The sequence below is a fragment of the Pteropus vampyrus genome, unplaced genomic scaffold (genome assembly GCF_000151845.1).
Source record: "Pteropus vampyrus isolate Shadow unplaced genomic scaffold, Pvam_2.0 Scaffold354, whole genome shotgun sequence".
NCBI classification, from domain to species: Eukaryota; Metazoa; Chordata; class Mammalia; order Chiroptera; family Pteropodidae; genus Pteropus; species Pteropus vampyrus.
The window spans coordinates 576,287-597,655 of record NW_011889135.1 but is presented as its reverse complement, the minus strand read 5'-3'; the positions used below and the strand labels follow the sequence as shown (position 1 = coordinate 597,655).

The window sequence follows — 21,369 nt, the reverse complement described above, 5'->3', positions numbered from 1 at the left end:
ACCGGCATCTAAGAGCAGCTTCACAATCTCAAAGTTGGAGTGTGACACACTGTAATGGAGGGCGGTGTTGCCATTGCCATCAGCCATGTTGATGATGTGACGAAGGACGTCCGGGGAGATGGCCTCAAAGGCAGCTATGTAGTCCCCCACCATAGCTGGAATGGCTGACTTCTGACTGGACACGCGGAACCACTCGTGCTGGAGGGTGTTCAGGCAGAACCTCTGCCAAAACACCAAGCGAGTGGCCATTAATTCTTCTATTTATGGACTTTCTGAAACCTAGCTAAAAGCCCAAGAAACAAGGCCTTTTATAGTCAAAGTGTATGAAGTTAAAATTGGCTCTCAAAAATAACTAACAAAACCCAGAGCTCTATGAGAAGCCTCACACTCCAAACTGCACCATCCCTCTGGATTTTTAACCACAAACATATTCCAAATTCTATAAAAGAGGCCATATCGCACTGTGCAAGAGCTATATCACCGAGGTTAAATTCTGACTCTGCTCCTTATGAGCTGTATGATTCTAAGGAAGATACTTTTTCTGTGCCTCAGTTTCCTTGTCTGCAAAATGAGGACAACAAAAATACCTTTCATTCATAGTGTCTGTGATAAGAACAAATGAGGCAATACATGTAAAACTCTTAGGCCTGGCTTTATTTATTACTGAACTATTAATACTATGTAGTTATGCTGGCCTTGCAAATGATCTTCATAGTAATTGACACATAAGATTAGCTCACACTTAATACACTGCTTCCTCCCTATCTGGACAAACCCTGATTCCTTCGACATTTCCACAGCACTAGGCTGGGGAGACCATAAGCATGTAGCCAACTCAATTCCCACTCCAATCCCAAATACAAATGTTCAGCCACGGAAAGGGAGTAAAAAACAGATCTGGGACAAATTACATTTCCCATTAGAATCACCTGCATCTGACTGTCACCCCCACTTGCCTTCCCTTAGGGTGTAGGCACATGAACATGGCGTGTGTTTCATGGATGATCAGGTCAAACTTGGATCATGTGAAGTTCAAGGCAGACTGGGCATAGCCAGGGCTGGTGATAGGAACAACTACAATGTTTTCTTAAGGGCTCTCTTTTATACGAATTTACTATTCATTTGTGCACTGTTTGCTCTTTAAAAGTTTAAAATTGTATCAAAGAAAGATGGGAAGTCTATGTCAAAAGCACCAGAACCCAAGAAGTCCTCTTTCTATAGAAAGGTGGGATTGGGATTGTATAGCTTCCATCTCCATCTTCTTGCTACCGATTATTTGGTTTTAGTCCATTCAATCATATTTTGGTCAACTCATGAAGAGTCCTTACCAAGAAAATATTTCATCTATATTTTTTCTTCTGCTCACTCTTTTACAATTCGTATTTCTATTTCCTTGGAAGGAAGTGAAATTAATCTCACCTGGGTGTCCTAACCTTGCGTCCTGTAGGCCTATAGGGTTATATGACCCCGACACTGTGATCATTCATGTGTCCACTAATTTTCACAGCACAATACCTGAAACACTTTTTTACTGAATCGATATTCAATTAACAAAAATGTACTGATCACAGAGTGTGTTTCTGACAATATGCTTGGCAATCTGGGGCCATAGAAATGTCATGTCCTCCCTGATGACCATATAACCTAGTATTTTGAGAGTAGTAAAAGAAAAAGTTTATTACCACTACAAAACTTGGGGTCCAAAAGCACTAGTTTTTAAGTCTAGGTTAAACCTAGAGGAAAATACTAATACTACAGTGATGTTTCATGGTTTTGCGACTGAGGTATAGACAGGCATTTAGTTTATCACTGACGGGGTTCAGCATGTAGTTCTATGTCCCGCAGGCCAGGAATTTTAGTAGCTATTTCCTTTTGTAAACATCACTGCCATACTCCTTTTTCAGCACACTAACTGAATGTCAAGACTCAACTGGCTCTGATGAACTTAAGTTTCTATAGCAACATAAACAAATATGAAGACACCATCATTTTTTAAAAGAAGATACCATGTAAGAAGCTAATATGATTTAGTTGGGATTAAAAAATAATAATAAAAAATTTTTTAAAAACATGGACCAGTCCTCAAGATAGGTATAATCTAGTCCCAACACTAATGGCTGTCACCTCTTGACAGGACTTGTAATCTTTAGGGCCTCATTTAAAGCAGGATGGACCAGAATAGAGTGGCCTCAAGAACACGCACACCCACGCATTTCTTACACTTGTGATAGCCATCAATAATTCTTCTTCAGATTGTTTGTTGTATGAAAGGAAATCTATTTGCCTTTCCACAGTCAGAAAATTCCTTAACTCCCTTCAACCCTAACATTTTGGTTTCATGACTCTATAATCTTGTGAGCTTTATAAATCAACTTTCTCACTAGCTGCTGACTTAAATTATTCAGCATAAAACTTCATATTAAATCTACTGCTAAAATCTAAAAACTCAAAATGCACATTATTATTTAAAATAGCATGAAAAGGTACATTTTTTCAATGCACTGATCATAGTTGCCAACGAGAGGCTTGGTCTGACCTATAAAAGAAGCTGCATATCAGAACTTCGCTGATGCACAAGAGAGTGATGTATGACATACTTGGCAATGGCATCAGATTCACCATTGTTATAGAAATATCTATCTGTCCTATGTTGTGCCATTCATGCTCACTAAGGCAACCATCAATGTCTTTGCTGTTTGCTTCTGAATCTCTGAAACTGTGAGAAGATGACAAATGTAGTTATCTTCATGTTTAAAAATAGTAGCCTCCCCATCAGAACATAATAAGCAGTTTCATAATTAAAACAAATGTTGACTCTGGCCCAGATAGATTTCTTTTAAAAACAGATGCTAACTTAAAAGAAATTCTGGATCACAAGATTTTGTAAGTACAACCAGAATGTGTAAAAAGATGATAAATGACTGCAATTAGCCCTTCCTTCCATGTGCAAATATATGCCTCACAGATGCACCATCCCTGAAAAAAGTACAGGGTGGCTAAAAGGGTATCTGAAGTTGGGCCTGAGGGAAGGATTCACAGTGTGACTCAATAAGTGGGGAACATAATGCTTCCTCTGCCTACAGATGGAAGAAATTGTGTGGGGAAGAAGCATGCTGGCGACAACAGCTCAGAGGCAGGCTAGAGCTGCCTTGACAGTGGTGTCCACTCGGGCACTTTGTATAGATTGAGAACACTGTCTGTAGGTCAGACTCACCATATCCTTGCTGGTCAAAGCTTTGGGGTCATTTATATTATTTTTCAGTAAGTTGCATGCAGACAACATCTTTTCACTTAATTCATACCTAAGGAGTCAAAAAACAGAAAGAGGGCTCATGGTTGGCCACGAAAGGCAAGGCATTTTTATCTCAAACTCTATATATAAACACTTTAAAAGACAAGAAGCCCCAAGCCGACCTCGGAGGGTCGTCCTGGTACAAGGTGCTTGCCTGGAGGCATTCCAGGAGTCCCTAGGCATCTGAGGACTGATGCTGCCACAAGAGCCAATGCCTCCAGCCTCAGAGCTCAGGTCTTTTCATAAGTGTAACTTTTGGCTTCACCAGTTAGGCCTTTATGACATTACGGAATGATATCTGGAGATTTTTCACTCCTTTTTTTCTAAGTTCTTAAAAATACTTTTTACTTTTAAGGGGTTGAAGAGGTCTGTATTCCTACATATCCATTATGCTGACCAGTAAACCACATCTGAACTCATATTCGGTGACTCAGGAAATGTTTGTTTAACCCACATGAAATTATAAATTTAAAAACGAGATGACATATGATATATAAATTATATTTCAATAAAGCTGTTGAAAAAACCAGATGACAAGATATTGAATCATTTGAAAATACTTGGAAATACAAACTAAAAACACTTACCTTGTGCTAACACAGTTAAACTTTCATTTCCTGAATTAAATAGAGGTAAGTTTTCTAAAATGTTCTATTAATATTTCACATAGCGAAAACCATACTGAAATTTCTATCTGTTCTATTCTCTCCTGTTTCATAAGCACTGATTCCATATTTGCTGTAGTCTTTAAAATTTGCTTCATTTTTAGGTACACGTTTCAGCCAAACAGAGTGGTAATAGATATTTCAGCTGCTGTTTATATTCCCAAATCCATTCTTATAACATTCCCAATCACTCACTGAGCAACAAAATATAAACATATGACTGATTACATCATCTTTAGAGTAAATGTGATCTTTTGCTGAGGCCAAAAAACTGTTCCTCTCACACACAATGATCCTGCAATAACAGTATTGACATCTGTATCAAGATAAATGGCTAATGGTAAAATCTCAAACCTTAAAAGACATGTGCTCTGTCACAAAAAATTCTAATATGCCTTTATATATAAGGTGGAAACTTTAGTGGCACTTAATAGTTCCGTGATGGTAGCTCCACATATACAATTAGATAGCAAACAGTTAGAATAAAGGTGATCAGATATCAAGCCTTTCTCTTCGCTACTGTAAGAGATGTAGCAGTTATTACCTTCTGCACCTGCACTTATTAGCATCACAAGATGTATGTACCTCTGAGAACAGAGAAAATTTAGCTTTCCTTTGGAGACTGGAAAGACCAAACAGGTGGCTACAACTGCAAAATCTCCTACTAGCCAAAGTACATTAAAGTTGGAGGGGTCAGGGGAGGGGAGGGGAATGTACCACACCTCTCTCTGATCTCCACCTTCTCAGGTTCACATTCTTGAACCTGCATCTCATCTTCCACCCTGGCGGACTCGCAACCTTCCATATTAACTGCATGGTGCCCTTCCGCCATTCCCCGAGTGTCTTCGTCTTCTTCCTCCTCCTCTTCCTCAGGAGGATACTCAATGACATCACACTCGTCATCTGACTCGGAAGAAGAGCTTTCATCTGAGCTGGAATCATCACTTGAAGTTGTTTCATACCTAGGTGGCAATTGGGAGTTCAGGAGATGCAAGGTGTGCCCATAAAGACCCAGTGACAGAAAATTCTATGAAGGAAAAGCTGCCGACTCCAGACATTTCACCAGTGGTTTTAGACCCTGCACTTAGAAGTTCAAAGTAAGGTCTATATAAAAGCCTGGTGGTTTTGAATGGGTTTTGACTTAAGAGGGATAACTTGGGTTGCCAGTTAGTATCATATACTACCTTCCCGAAAAAATATATACTATATATAGAGAGCACCTCTGGATTAGTATAAGTCAAAGGAAACATCTTATAAACCAGATCTGCAGTTCATTTTTCCTGTTCCTTTTTTCCCCCTGCTTTCATTCTTACTTCACTCTATTAATTCTCCCAGTGTCAAAGTGAACTGGGATTATATAAGTAACCAATAGTTCCTCTGGTACATGCCCTCCAATACCTCCTGGGCCACGACACCCAATAAAACTTGAAATATTTGGAAAACAGTCACCATTAAGTTAAATCTCTGTGGTTCACTTTAATATAAATATTATTTCAACTAACTCTACACTACTGCTTTCTTTTCGAGGCCATGTATTGATTAATAAGTTAATTACTTTGATTTAACTGTAGGAGGGCAAACAGGTTTAGCTATTTTCCTGACCAATTAGAAGAGAAGGAACAAACAACTAATAAACATTCTATTTAGAAAGCTAAGAACTGATGGCATGGCTAAGTTACTCTTCAGGCGAATGGCCCTACAATTTTGTTTGTAAATATGGAGAGCCAAGCAAAACAACCCATTTTGAAGGAGTGGATGGACTATCACTGGCCCATGGAGTGATGCTCTTGGTCTCCGTCTGTTTGTTTCTGAGTTCTGATACAGGTAAGTACAAGTTGTCCAATAGTGCAGGAAACCTGCTGCTTTTGTTGAAGACTATTTTTTTCGTATCAGAGGTGAGAAGATGTAAATGGTTCAGCTTCATGAGGTATCCTTTTAAGAGTGAAATCCTTAAAGACAGCAAGAGGAGGAGAGAAGAGAAGCCCAAATGCACCTTTCTGAGGAGGGGATCTTCCATCACCAAGATGTGGCAGCATCCCAGACTAGGCGCCTTTAAATATAACTTGAGTAGGCAGGAGGCAAAGGAGATAGACAGATTATGTGTAAACACTAGTAACATCATCTTTCCTTACCCTCCATTAATGCCAACAAACTGAAGATTCTTTTTTGCTCCATTTGAATCTTTGCTGCCATCTTTCTTCTTCATGATGGACTTCAGTGTACTTTCATTATTTGTATATACTGTAAAAAAGTAAACCAAGGTAATCAAAATTAACGTAACTCATACCCATACAAGCTAAGTGAAGAGGTAATCTTTCTTCATGTACATTTATTTTTTTTTCTCATTTATGTAAATACAAATCTTGGCATGTACATATGAGAAACTTGCAGAAAATCCATTGGAAAATTGTGTGCATGCAAAGAAAATAATCCAAAGTTCCATTAATAACGTTCTTTAAATGAAAAAGAAAAACCACTAGTATTTCTAGACATAACAAAAGCAGGGACAACTAGCATTTGTATCAGACTTTACTGTTTATAAAGTGATGTTGTGTCTCATTTGATCATCAAAAACCACTTAGGTACTAAAATAGGGATTAATATTTTTCTTCAGCTGAGATAACCAGGAAAAAATTTATGCCTGCCCAACAGTTAAAGAGTCAAATGATCTTTAAAATATTTCATAATTCACGAAACCCTATGAGTTTTTCCGAAGGGGACTTCACAGCTCTTTCTAGAATATCTTGAAGATATTCTAGGTCTACCTTCCCAACAACTGTGTATCGTTCTTCTAGGTCAATTTCTGAGGCACACTGACATGAGACTGGAATGCTGCTCCTAGGATCCTGATGCTTAGAAGGACTGGTGAGTGAGGAAAGTTACCATAGAGGCCAGCGGCTATCTGGTCGTCTGTCAGGTTCACTGGAGATAGCGTGCTTTCCTGAGAGGGGAAGGTATCCTGGCTGCTGAAGGGCTCCCCTTCTGTGGACCTCTCCTCTCGCTCATGCCAGGATGTCTGGATGTTTAATGGTCCTCCTGACTGAAGGCCTCCACACTTACAGGTATATTCCAGATTATTTCCTGTCAGGAAGGAGAAGGGTGCAGAAGTGTGTGATGCTAGGACCAAACGAATGGGCTAAACAGTTTGAAAAGAAGAAGAAAAAAAAAGTCTTGCAATTCATTGTTTTTTCAAGTGCTTTTCTCAGTGTTTTCTTTGTGGGATGGCACTACTGCCGAAGCCACCCAAACTCAAAGCCCCAAGGCTTTCTTGACTTTTTCATCTTTTTCTTTATTACCACATCCGGATCTGCCGAGGCCTGTCATTCTTACTACACAGTGCCTCTCTTCTCTCTGTTCTGGCTGCTACACCTAGTCTGGGCCACCAGCGTAGCATCCTGCGTGTCCTGCTTCTTTCCCCTGCCCCGTCTGGCACACTGCTACAGAGCAATACTGCTCAGCTCAAATCCTCCCTTACTCCAACTAAAACAAAACTTGAAAAACCTAAAAAGCTCCCCACCACTCAGGAAACAGTCCACACTGCTTAGCTGGATATTCTAGGTCACCTGCAACCTGGTACCAACTCACCTCTGTATCCACTTACCTCTCCAAGTTTATTTCCCACCACACCTGTGGCCCTTTTGGGGATGGGACCTGCATCCCAGTAGATGGAATTACTCTTCCTGATGGCTCACCATAGCTTACACTCTTCTGCTACCTGGCATGCTCTTTCTTCCCTTTCACAGGGTCAAATGCTCCCATCACTTCCTCTTCCAAGCCTTCCCCCTCACTTAACTAAAAATAACCTGCCTTTCTCTGAACTCTCGCAGCCCATCTTTCATACTCTCTTAAAGGATCTATAAATACAAGGTACTAGATGATTTGTGTGAATGCATTAGTTAGACTCCCTTTTAGTCTGTAAATGTTTTAAGGGCACCAAACAGTTCTAATCAACTTTCTTTTACTGCACCTACTAGATTGCTTTTGTATATATTAGGTGCTTAATATTTGTTTACTGCCCAAAGCAGAAAAATTGGATTAAGTATTATGTGATGAACGTATACAGGTATGTCAAAATTTTCAATGTGGCTGACATGGAAATATGTTTATAATATAAACATATATAAATATGTTTATGTTAAATAAGAACAACAGATAATAAAATTCTATGTATGGTATGATCCTATTAAAACACATTAATATACATACACACATATATAGAAAAGTTATCTGAAAGCTATGGTGATTTTAACTTTTCTCTGTATTTGCCTTTTTTTTTCCTATAGTGAATAATGATTAACTATGTTCAAAATCACTTTTAAAAAACAAATAAAAGTCTTTGACTTAGTAATTTGATTTCTAGAAATTTTATCCTGAGGATATACAAAAAGATATAGATGATGTTCATTGTTTCCATGGGTAAAACAATAAAAAGAGACGGATATCAAAGAATGACAGTAAGAAATTGGTGAAATGAGCTCTGGCATATTTATACAAAGGAATTCCATGCAGCCATTAAAAATGCTGATTAGGTGGATATTTATTAACATAGAAAGATGAGTATGATGTGTTACTGAGTTTTAAAAATAGGTCATAAAATAGTATGGACAAAATAAACCTATTTTGGTAAATAATTATATGTATACACATAAGAAAAAATCTGGAAAGATATACAACAAATCTGTTTAACACTGCTTTTCTAAGGCTAAAGAATTATATAGGTTGTTTTACCCATTCAAGATCCAACAGTGACTTTTAAGATGCAAATATATTAATAGTTTTTATTATTATTGAAACCTTAAACATATACAAAAGCAGACAACCACATAATAAATCTCTGTGTTCCCATCAATAGCTTCAACAATGATCTGAGCTATCTAGTCTCATTTATACTTCCTCTGCCCACTCATACTAGATTATTTTGAAGCAAAAGCTAGGAATCCTCTCATTTTCATCTATAAATATTTTAGTATACATTTCTAAAGCAAAAAGGTCTTAAAAATAATTGTAATTCTAAGACTAATAAATCTAAAAAAGAGAAATTTTTAAAGATTATCGCAAATCTAGTCAATATTCAAATCTCTCTAAAGGTCTCTTAAAATATTTTTCGTAGTGTCTGAATCAGAATCCCAGTCCTATATTTCCATTGGTTGCTAGTTTTTAAGTTTTTTAATGCATAGGTTCTCCTTCTTTTTAAACACAGCTTTAAGAAATATTTTTAAATTGAGGTATAATTTATGTACAATAAAATGAACGGATTTTAAGTATAGAGCTGGTGGGTTTTGATAAACGTATGTACCTATGTAACCACCTCCCTAATTAAGATACAAAACATTTCTAACAATACAGTAAATCCTCCTTTCTTTTTCCGGATAATCTTCCCCACTCAGACGCAACAGCTTTTCTTCAACTATAGCTTAGTTTTGTAAGCTAGGGCTTTTTAAAGCATTTCCAATCAAGGTCCAACCTCTCAAGCAGGCATTTGAGGGTCTTTCTTGATGAATGCAAAGAGATTCTTCTTGCCCATAGGATTTTTTTCTGCTCAACTACTCCTTTCCTCTACTTATTAAGAATGGTCTGGTGACTTAATTACTCCCACTTCTGTGCCCTTCTTTACTAAATTGTTTTACAGGCTGGAATTTCAGCTGCTTTTGCCAGTCAAAGTCTACCCATATGCTCAATCAAGACTTGGCCACAATTCTTTCCTCTATAGTTTTTTCCTGTGACTCCAGTGACATCTCTTTTTCCCCTCATTGTCATAATCAAAGTATATCCTTGGTTCAACATGAGTCTCCTTGAGTCCCTTCATGCTATATTCTTATTTGGTGCCCTCTTCAATGCTTAGAACGGCACTAGACAGACACTGGAGAAAGCCTTTAATAAGTGCCTATGTAATTCAACTGAAAGTCACGGGGATTCTGTTTAGGCTAACTAGCAAGGCAAAGAACAATATTAAAGGTTAAACTAGTTAACATTTACTGAAATCAGAGGGAATCTGTCAACTTTATTGCCAGAAAATGTTTTTCAGATGGTACTGAAACTCTGACTGGTGTTAAATGGCCCATATACAATTGTCTGAACTCAATAAGACCCATCATAGTTACAGGGCACACATAAGATGACATGTACACCAGCATAAGACTCTGACAAGTGACTGCAATGTTTCAGCAAAACACTGCCAAAGTGCAGCCAAGAAAGCCAGCAATAAAGTGGTCAAGAATATTCAATGGTCTCAACCCTGGCTGCCCTTTAGAAACACCTGAGCTGCAGGTAGGGCTTTAAAAAATACAGATGCAATGAACTATCTGCAGGTGGGCCCAAATATTAGTATTTTTAAGAGCTTCCCAAGTGATTCCAATGAGCACCCAGGATTGAGAACCACTGAATTATATTATCCAACATAAAAAAAAAAAAAAAAATACTTGCCTGCTGAAAACAAGAGTTTAGATTCCCATTTGGTTTCAATCCATCAACTTGGAACATGGGAATTCTTAGGAACTACTGGTTTAGTTAACAGCCCTGGACCCCTAATGGTAGAAACCCATGACAAACAGTAAATACTATGCAACCAATATGGGTAAAACAATGGGAGTAACAAACTACCTTCAGAGTTCTGGCAATGGTTTCCATAGCCACCAGTGGGCAACTGTGCAAAGTCTTTGGTCATTAATTAAACTTGTAACTGCCATAAAACCAATAAAGCATGAGCCTCATTTTATGACTTGACCAGATCAGTGATGACAAAGACAAGTAAGTACAGAAATCTCTTGTTCTGGAAAACAAGAACACCTTCGAAGTATTAATTCTAATTCTCAAACACACTTACTTTGTGGTTAATACATGAATAATTACATTAGCTAGGGCAGACTATAATGAAAAATAAGTAATTTGAAAACATTTTTTTACTTTAACTTTAGAAATGTTAAAAGCATTTGATAAGAAAAATAATTCGATGAAAAATAGAGCTGGAGGAGTTTTAAAGAGATCACCTCTGGTTTCCTCTGAGACATTTATCCATCTATAATGAGTATTAGTTGTTGGTATGTAGCAATGTGTTTCTAAATCTGTTAGGAAGTTGATTTTTAAAAATGTATTAAAATGCACTTTAAAAGTTGCTCTGTTCACACATTTCAACTCTTCTGGCACAGTAACCCGTATTTTTATTTATAATGTCAAGTGCTTTCTAAAAGCACAATCAAGAACAGTGTGGCCAGCTAACTAACCATGTCATTGTGTCAAATATTCAGCTAGACATTCTGATTTTATTTCTAGAGAACATCTAGTTTACTTATCAAGGATAGGACTGAAATTTCTGAATCATTATAGAGGCCAATCGTTTAGGTATTTTTCTAAAGTATAACTAACAAGATCTAAATATTTCTAGTTTTCCCATAGACAAAAGGGCTTGAGCATGAATTCATCCTTTTCAGCCTACATGTTGGTTTGAGGAGTAGATAGTAGAGGTTGTTCATGAAGGATCACCTTTTTTGGTACCTTTCATGACTTATGGGGTGGGGAGAAGTATATAGCCTTGATGGAGAAGAAAGGACAGTCCCTTTTTGTTTCTAGGATTCCTTCTTGGAATGCTGCCTGAATGCCAATGCATGCAGTCACCAACATAAGCAGTCAACTTTAACTGGATATTAAAAACTTAAGTGGTCAGAGGCTGCAGTTTAATCATTTCTAGGGCCATTTAAATATTTTCCTGGGAAAACGTCAGATAGCTGTCATGAATGTATCTAAAAGTGGGTACTTGGAAATTAAAATGCAAGAATCAGATTCTCCCTCACCACACCCCCACCCACATTTAATTACACACCATGCCAAGGCAACCCAGGAAACTCACACTGACAGGCTACAATAACTAAAGCTGGGTTATGCAGGTGTGCTCTGTGCTCTTCCAGATAAAACCAAGGTCCTCTTTTACTCCTTAAGCTCATCTCCTCCCTTGACTGTGGAGGGCTTGATTGCAGCTGAACTCTATTTGCACATTATTGGTGGCTAACGTATACCACCACAGGTTATCATTCTCCTATATGTCTTGACTTCCCAAGTTCTTCAGGTATAAACCATTTTCTGTCTTAGTTGTAGTGCCACACTTTGCATATAGCTGACACTAAAATGCATAGCTATCAACCGACCTGAATGGAGAAGGCAGAGAATAGACTTTAAACATTCTTACTGAGATATGAACGACTTGCTGTTTGGAAAAATTAAACAGCTGTAGTCATCACCTGCTGTCAACAATTCCCTTTGTCGTTTATGACTGGACATCCAGGAACTCAAAGCCATGCTTTAGCCAGAAATTAACTACACACTTTAGGATTCATTCAGAGTATGTCAAAGTAAACTTGCTTCTTTTTCCAGAGTGCAGGTGCATTTCATTAATATCCATTGAAAATGATAAAGCATCAGTTTAACAGAGGAAGATTTTCGAACAGTGTCAGCTGAAGGGCTCACGAAGGTAGTAAACAGATTTTAAACTTTGTAAAAGATTTTCCTCAGGGCTGAAGGGCTTTTTCTCCAAGGTCTGAGAGAGATGTCCTAGATCTATAATTTCAATCCTTCTGAGTCAGCTGTCCCTTTTGAGACAGATAAAAATTATGCATTTTCTTCATAAAAATTCCAAATACAAAACTGTTCATGAAGCTATTGGACCCTAGGGTAAGAAGCTTTTGCTCTAAGGGTGTTTATGCCAAAAATATTTCCCTGAAATAGGCCTGGATGTGTCCGTTGGGTGGGTGAGTGGGTGGTGGTGGTGGGTGGTAAGAAACCAACGAATTTTGTAAAATTTTCCCAGGTGAATCTGATGGGCAGCCTGGTGATGAGATACTTTTATAGAAAAATTTGCTGAAAGGGCTCCAAGAAAGAAAAATCCAAGTCACCTTTCTCATGACATAGGAAGACATGGAGGCTCAAGCTCTCCCTGTCTGAAGTGACTCTCCCAAGTTCTTGCACAGGCAGTGTCAGAAGTCAGCTGACTCCTAGGTCAGTGGCGTTTCCCCTAACTACATTATGCCATGATATACTGCAGGGTTCCAGAAATGTTTGTTTTGATTATTCTGATGCTCTTGTAGCATCTATTAAAATAAAATTGTGATAAGAAAAATAGGTACTAAAGATGAAATACTGCCATTTGTGAACAATGAATGGATCTTGAGATAATTATGCTAAGCAAAATAAGTGAGATGGGCAAAGTCAAGAACCATATGATTTCACTCATAGTGGGATATAAAACAGAAAGCAACAAGGAACAAGATAAAAAAAAAAAACCTCATAGACATAGACAATAGTATGGTGGTTACCAGATAGAAGGAGGGGGAGGGTAGATAAGGGTAAAGGGGGTAAAATATATGATGATGGAAGGAGATCTGACTTTGGATGGTAAACACATAATGCAATATACAGATAATGTATTAAAGAATTGTATACTTGAAATCTATATAATTTTATTAACCAATGTCACCCCGATAAACTTAATAAAATTGAAAAAAACAAACAAACATATGTTGAAATTAAAAAAAAAAACAGGTAGTAGAACAAGTGAATAATTTGAAGAAATTATTTTTAAAAATACTAGAAATGGTATTTTGTAACAATTTATTTCCCTGCATTTGCTTTGGCTAACATCTCTTTCTACAAAGTTGCTCTCATTGGCATGGGAATTACTTCAAGTTCATAAATTTTTAACAAAGCAAAGATAACTAAGTGCAAAACTGGAAGCTGGTTTCAATAGAAGTCTATAACTCATGTGGCAGGCAGTTAAGTACACTCATAGTTTTGTTTGTATTTGCTCAGAGGCAGTTCTGTATTTTTAACTATTTGTAACTGCAAGTGATTTGTGTAGAATTTTCTCTCTTCTTCCTCTTCCAGAAGGAAAGAGAGAGAGAGAGAGAGAAAAGAAATATTAACCCACTCCTCAAACCAAAACAGGAAGAATAAACATTTGATTTACAGGAAGAATAAACATTTTTCCTAAGGTTTCTATAAGAACAGAAACTTATTTCCTCTTAACTTTTTAATTCTATGACGGAAAACATTAAACGCATGAAACTCTGACTACCAAGAATCAAAAAGGGCTTTATAGAACATCTTTGGTCACCACCAAATTCCAGCTGCATCAAAACTACAACATTGTCTCTAAATCCTGGAAAAATATTTGTAATCTTTTACGTGAAAGATACATAGAATATGTATGATCTAACTATTCTTTAAAAAAGTACGTCTCTAAAATACAGACCCACACACATACACACTTGTAATACCAAACACACCCAGAGTTACCCGATGAGAGGGTGGGGGAGGGTATCACTCTTTATTTTATGCTCTTGTGAACTGTTGATTTGTTATAAGCACATACTAAAGTTTTAATTTTAAGAAAATAGATACGAGTTTAGTATTATTATGCTGCTAAAAGTAAGGCTATTTTGCATAGTAAAATGTGATATGCTCAAATCTTCAATCCTAAGCAAACTGAAGACAAGTCTCTAGATTGGAAACTTGTAATACACTTAATTTAATTGTGGCTTCGTTTTGAGCTTTCCTACAGATTCTGAATGACTCTGAACTGAAAATTTGTTTTCCCATTTTCATTTATTTCTTTGTTTATCAAGATAAAATTGTTAATTGGGTAAGTATAATAATTGAGGGGAAAAGGTGATGGTCAACCAAAATTATGAAGATAAAAATTTGGATCAAAAACAAAAGATCATCTGTGCAATTTTTATTTGGCAATTTGTTGTATATCTACATTTCCTTTCTGGAAGTACTAAAAATAGCAACAGCAATAACTGCCAGTGTTTATTGAGCATTTATACTCCAAGCTGCAGACTGTTCCAAATGCTTTACCTTTATTAACTCACTAAATCTTCATTTCAACCTTGTGAGGGAACAAAGACAACTTGTCCTAGTGGCAGAGAGTGTTGGGCTTCAGAGCCCAAACTTAATGACTTCTTTAAACTGAAGGACTAGGTTCACTTAAGTGGTCATTTATATGTTCTTTTTGGTAGATATCAAACCCAAATTCCCTATCATTTTATTTGGGGAATTAAGTTTGAAATGAATACCTTTCTATACCCCAGTATGCCCTTTGCTACAGAAATGCATGACAGTATGTGAGCAATATTCTCTACTGTATGGTGTACACGGTAAGCCATAGTGTATTTTGACACACCTTTACTCTTCACAGCTTGTAGGTACTGAGAATCTCTACCTTACTAGATCAAGCTGCTTTTGTTTTCAGTCCATGTAACTAACACCAGATAACAAAAATTCAGTACTCAGGGTTGAGTTCCTAACCGAATTCCTTCTCCATTAGAACTTTAAAGCAAAATGTTTAAAATGCAAATATGATGTAATTACAGAAATACTTTAAATTTGTTCTTGCGCACTCTGAGAGGGAGCTGCCACTCTGACCAAATAAGTGCTATTCGAAATATTTATACTTTTGTGGGTGAATGGTATAGTCTCGTGCACTGTGGCTGATTAATTAGGTGTTCACTGGTGGGGTCAGATCTAAACAGAGATGTACGGAATGTCAGTGTGACTGGAAATACCAAAAAACACTGTAACATGGCCAGACAAAACTTTCTCTCTGCTCTTGATGCTCAGGGTGTTGGGCAGATTACTCCAACGGTTTGGATGAATATTTTTGGCAAGAATGTGAAATAGAAACCTCAGTTTCGGGAGGAGGGAGGAAGGCTGGCAGGGAAATGCTTTCATAATGGATGATCCACTGTACCATCTGTGTCTGGAGATATTTAAGAGTTTTATTTTGATTTCAACATCTGACATCATGATTTTTAAAAAGAAGTGGAAACAGACATATTATTAGTTACTTAAGACTTTGCTTCAGTTCACATGTCATTTTAATACTATTTTAATCATTTACTCTAAAATGACTCCCATGTGCATTTCTTAGACTCCTTTGATTCTAAAAGGCAAAAACCCACATATCAGCTGTCATGGTCATGTTCATTTTTCCTTCTATAATAAACTATTGGTTCCACAGTACAGTGACTAAAAACTAATATTAATTCAAGATTGAAAGTGGAAACCTAGGAAGATATAAGGGATATATTTCAGTACATTTTAACCACTGCCCTGTCAGGCTATAAAGGGAAACAGAAAGACTGAAGTTTTTGTTAATGGCTTACTTACATTTAACTCTGCACATCTTCACATTATAATTAAATTTAATGCACACTATACAAGTCACCTTATATTCACTTTACATGTTGCATTTGGTCAAAGTGGAGAGTATGTCTGTAGTAGCTTCCCAAACCCCACACTACAGTTCAGCATGACAACAAAGGAAACAACACTCAACATGTACTGGCACCACCACCAATGGCAACGAAGGCTACCCTGTGCTCATCGCATGCCAGTGACTAACACACTGGTAACCTTTTAGGGTGGGTGCCCTGCTAATCCCCATTTTACGATGAGGCGGAAAGTGACTTTCCTTCCCCAGGTCATGCTGGAACCCAGTCCCAAGATGATATTGTGCACTCTTAGAGACACATGCAACTGATAACAATAGAAGTCATTTTAGTGAGGCTTGCAGGGAAATATTATGTTATAAAATCTTCCAAGGTAACTTACCTATTAGCTTAAAAGAGGCCTCCCTGGACCACCCTGACCAGCAGCACTCACTATTCCTATAAATGGAGCTCTTTTCTTTACAGTACATATCACCACTGCCTGACATATTTTAGGTCTACTGCTTATTGCCTGTGCCCCCAACTGGAATGTAAGCACCACGTGGGCAGGAGCCTATACCTATGCTTGAAACAGAGCAGGAGTTAATAAATGAATTAATGGAGTCTCTCTCCCCTCACAAAAATTTTAATTGAAAACATTTTACACCAGTATTTTTTATTGATAACATACTGGTAATTGTGGTTACAAACCGTGATGGACTTTTTCCAAGTTGTTCTACATAAAATGAGCAAGTAAATAAGTAACCAGAAGACATCGAATCAAACCAGCAGCCCCAGTAAACAGCCCCTAGGCTAGCCAGCACTAGTTTGCTTTTCCTCTTCTAGCCTTAGTCCTCACACCAGACAATAAGAATCAGCAGAATTGATTGTGGTTCTCAATTCTTGGTTTTCATTCTACTGATGACCATTCTAAAGCTTTGTCTATGATTCCAAAAAATGATTCCAGCATTTAAAAAATCTTACTTCCTAGAAATACATTGTCCCCACTCTTCCTCATCCCCAAGTCCCTCAGAGTGCCACCTACCTGCAACTTTACCCAGACTCATTTTGGGGAAGTCAGGGTTCCTCAGCTCTTCAGTGCTTGCAGACTTCATGACAGAATTGATCGACGTTAGGGTGCTGATGAGCTGTGAGTTGAGAGAGCCAATCTGTGAATGAGGTTCCCCAAAAGCTTCTGCCAGTTCACTATAGTTCTCGGCCAACAGTGTCTGCTGTTCGGCCAGCAGCTTCTGGACGCGCTCAATGTAGTGATCCAAGCCAGTCATCATCCCAGAGGGAGCCTGGGGCTGGGGGCTCTCCACAGACTCTCCTACAGGCTCATCCCCAACACCTACACTCCTCCTGCTAGTTGTCAGCCCCACAGTCAATGGGGGAGGACCACAAGCTATGGTCCTCATTTTGAGACCAACTAGGTAGTTGTCATTAATGTTTATCTGCCCCACACTTGACTCTTTGGTCTTCACAGCTGATGGCCTGTCCAACCCAGAATTGCCAGAGAGCACCGTTCCAACTCCGATGGACCGTGTCTTGGTGGAGGAGTTGATGTCCTTGACACGGCCTTCTCCTATAGCCACAGTCCGCATCTCTGCAGTCTGGGTGTTGGTCTGCTTGTCCAACATGTGGAGGGAAGTGTTGGTACAGGATTCTATAAGGATGGGCGTCTCAGTGTTGGTGAATTGGTTCACCTGTTCCCAAACTGTACTGGTATGCTGGCTTGTGGTATGAGGCACTGCCATGACAGCAGCTTCCATCTGGCCAACAGCCTCTGTATTCGTGCTCCGGGAGAGGCACTCCTTCGGAGAGCAGACGATTACATCGACAGAACAATCTCCACAACCGATGGAACGCACTTCTTTGAGATTCAGGTTGGTCTTGAGGAGTGTCAGGTCGTTCACAGACTCCTCCGTGTTGCTGCCTGTTTCACAGATGCTGATTTCCATACCCATGCTCTTGTCACACGTCTCCACAGACCTTCCAGTACATTGGTCACGCATTTCTACCCTTTCCTTAACAATCCACCAATTCATGGGCAGCTCGGGCCCCACGACTTTATTCTCATGATTGGGCTGGCAGGAGATGCCTATGTTACTTGTTTGCACAGAGGTCCCAACACATGTGTCAACAATGTCCACATGACTGTCAACCATTTGGTCTCTCGTCTGTACCACTGCCTCCACCATCTTGCTGAAAACAAGCGGCTGGGCCATCATGGCTTTGTCAACTTTTTTCCTCGATCCAGCGGCCTGCAGCTCTTGCTTGAGCTTTGTCATCTCTCTGTCATGGGTGGTTTCTTTAAGCTGTACTTCCAAGCGGTAGATCTTTTCCTTTAAGGCCTCTATAGTCTGCTGCTGCAGCTCAATTTCTTTGTCAGCCTCAGTAGTTACTCCAAGCATGGCCTCTGTCACGCTGACCCCAGAACTCCTCGTCTCAGTGACTGTCCCTACACTGGCATCCTTATAGGACCTGGAGTCCCTATGGTACACAACAATGTCATTCATGTTCTCATTGGCACCTACAGCTACAGATCGGCACTCTCGAGGGTGACACTCCCCATTCTCCCTGAGTTCTGAGGAGGCCTCATAGCTGCTGTCCTGGATCTTCTGCTCCAGGGCCTGCATGTCTTCTGTGAGCTGCCGGAACTCCTTTATCCTCTGTGTACTCTGCTCTACGCTCTCTATCTCTTCTTCTTCATAGTCAATGTATAATTCCCTGCCATTTCTCCGGGCCCTGGAGAGCTGTTCCAGCTGGCATGCATTCCCAGCACTATAGGACCGCTTCCTCACACCGCAGACATCGTTCTGGGATGCAGCTTTTTGGTTTTTCAGTTGCGAGGCCAGCTGCCTTTTCTCCTCTTGCAAGACAGAGATCTTTACCTGGAGCACGGGGATGGTTCGCACCTGTTCCTCAAGCTCCTTCAGGCGTTTCAGAGCAATGGCCATCTGCTCGCGGATGTGCTGCAGGTGCATGGGGCTCACGTTTGTCACTGGAGTGGAAATCCCTGAGCTCAGGGGGCTGTGATGAATGGAGCTCCCCATGGAAGAAGTGGTGGCAGCAGCTGGGGCATAAGCACCGTAATCCCCATTGCCTTGGTATCCATTCTGAAGCTGGTGCATGGCAGAACTGTGGTTTCCAGAACCCATAAAGGAGGAGAGAGAGCTCGTGGAGCCCATGCCTCCAAAGCTGGCCAGCCTGGGCCTTCGGAACTCACCCGGTGTCACCTGCATAGTGACTCTCTCCTGTTCTAGTCTTCTCCGGGTCTCCATCAGTGTCTTGGTGACATGAAAGTTGTGCTTTGGGAGTTGTGGTGAGGGAGGTGGCAGCTGTCGACTTTCTGGGATGGTAAGAAAAGTGGGTGAGATCTCCAGAGGGGCAGGTGGCCTTGGGGCTGGAGTTGACGTCACTTGGCTTCTGGCTAGGAGGAAGCTGGGACACTGCTTGTAGTCATCACTGTTGGAGGATGAGAGGGATTCAGTGGAAACCCATACACCTTGCTGGCCAGCTGTGGCCCTGCTTTCTGGACATGGCACAGATGGCTTCCGCCTCTTCTGGATGTTCAGTTTCTTGATGGTGTTTCCTTTCTGTATGTCATCCACATATTTGAGGAAATCTAAGTCTAGCTGAAAACCATAGGGAGTCTCCACAAAATAAGGATCTTTCTGTTCCTTGTCATGGTCTCCATTCAGAACATCGTCTGCTTTTCCTGAAGGAAGAGAGAGAAAATAACATTTTAATGTCATGTAATACACATAATGGTAAAAATATTTGTGTGTGTCGCAGTATGGCAAGCTGGTATGATTTAAGAGTTGACAGTCCCATTTTCTAATCCTGGATCTACAAATGAACAGCTAGATGACTTAATAAACCTCTGAGAACTTCAGTTTCCCCCGAGCAAAAAATGAAAATACAAGCATTTAACTCATAAAGTTGTTAAAGGAATGTAATAAGATAATGACTTTAAAGAGCCAAGTACATGCATAGTAAGTCCTTACTAAATACTTTATTTTTTAAAAGAATGCATTAAAAAAGCCTGAAAGCATTTTTAAGTAATTTCATTTGTTGTCTACAGTCCCCTGAAGTATGGGTAGCAGCCATTAAGACTCTATTTTATAAAGTGTGCTGAGAGGCACAAAAAGTGAAGTCTCAGAATAACTGACCGCGTCAGTATAGATTCAGGAAGCCTGGGACGTGAGTTCTCCCACCTACTGCAGACCATGCAGCCGTTCTAAATGGTGGCCAAGCGGCCCCAGTACACCTTTCTTGCAGAGAAAGCTGAGACACAGGGCACATTGAGTGATTAACTAGAGCAGCATGGGTGCAAGAACATAGAGGACAAACTTCAAATCTATGTTATGCCTTCCCGTTTAAAAACAAAACCAAACCCTGTGCCAACTAGAGAAAAAGTTTTCTTCACGTTGCTTTCTTTTGGATAAAACATTTACTATCCCAAGAATACCTTGTTTTGTATTTGTGGGGTATATGCAAACAGATGCAAAGGGGAATGAAAATAAGGGCAAACCTCTATCCAAACACTGGATCACGTGGCATTCCATAAATGCTACTTTTGCCTAAACCAAACATTTAGAAAAGGAAACAGAAGAACCTTTCAAGGCAAAGACCTTGCTGCTGACCTGAGCTATGCATTTTCAACTGAAAAGCAAGGCTATTTTTGTTGATTTAGATTGTAGGATTAAGTAATGTGTTTTCCTACAGTCGGAATGAGAAGCTCTGCATTTTTAGAGCTTTGGAAAGGATCCAAAAACAATAAGTAAAAGAAAGGCAAGCCATCAGTACCCCGCCCCTATCCTCAGTATAAAAACCCACCTGATTGCTGTCATGATCCAAGCACTTCCAGCAATTCGGGTTGCCTGCCTGCGCCCTTTCCAACCCCAACAGCGCTGAACATTTATACCTGATAATATGAATGCTCTGAGTAAACCTTTTGCCTCGGTTTGCCCTGTTTCCTCGTTTGCCCTCTTTCCTCTGAAATGCTGGAAAGAAAAGTACAAAAAGAAGATTGCCAAGCAGAGGACTAAAAAGGCATATATTCTTCGTGTCTTGATTAAAAACATTAGATTGTTCTGACTGTTAGAATTTAGGCACTAGATTTCAATTCTAAAACATGAGGAGAAAGAATTCTATTAGAACGAGGTGCACAGCACCAATCATTTTCTAGTCTAAGGAAGGGTGAGCTGGT

At 39.4% G+C, this 21,369-nt stretch overlaps 1 protein-coding gene across 6 annotated transcripts in view; it reads right to left on the bottom strand.

The window, feature by feature from the left end:
• Window positions 1–21,369, bottom strand: part of KANK1 (KN motif and ankyrin repeat domains 1) — a 191,103-nt gene that overhangs the window by 7,153 nt on the left and 162,581 nt on the right. For 5 of the 6 annotated variants that reach the window (XM_023522688.1, XM_011379102.2, XM_023522687.1 and 2 more), the window contains 6 exons: window positions 17,200–19,875; window positions 6,841–7,038; window positions 6,090–6,198; window positions 4,680–4,919; window positions 3,215–3,302; window positions 3–222 (listed from right to left, as the gene is read on the bottom strand). In XM_023522688.1, the coding sequence (XP_023378456.1) occupies window positions 3–222; window positions 3,215–3,302; window positions 4,680–4,919; window positions 6,090–6,198; window positions 6,841–7,038; window positions 17,200–19,875 (3,531 nt within the window). The remainder of the gene's footprint in view (window positions 1–2; window positions 223–3,214; window positions 3,303–4,679; window positions 4,920–6,089; window positions 6,199–6,840; window positions 7,039–17,199; window positions 19,876–21,369) is intronic. The other variant, XM_023522689.1, reaches the window with a different exon arrangement.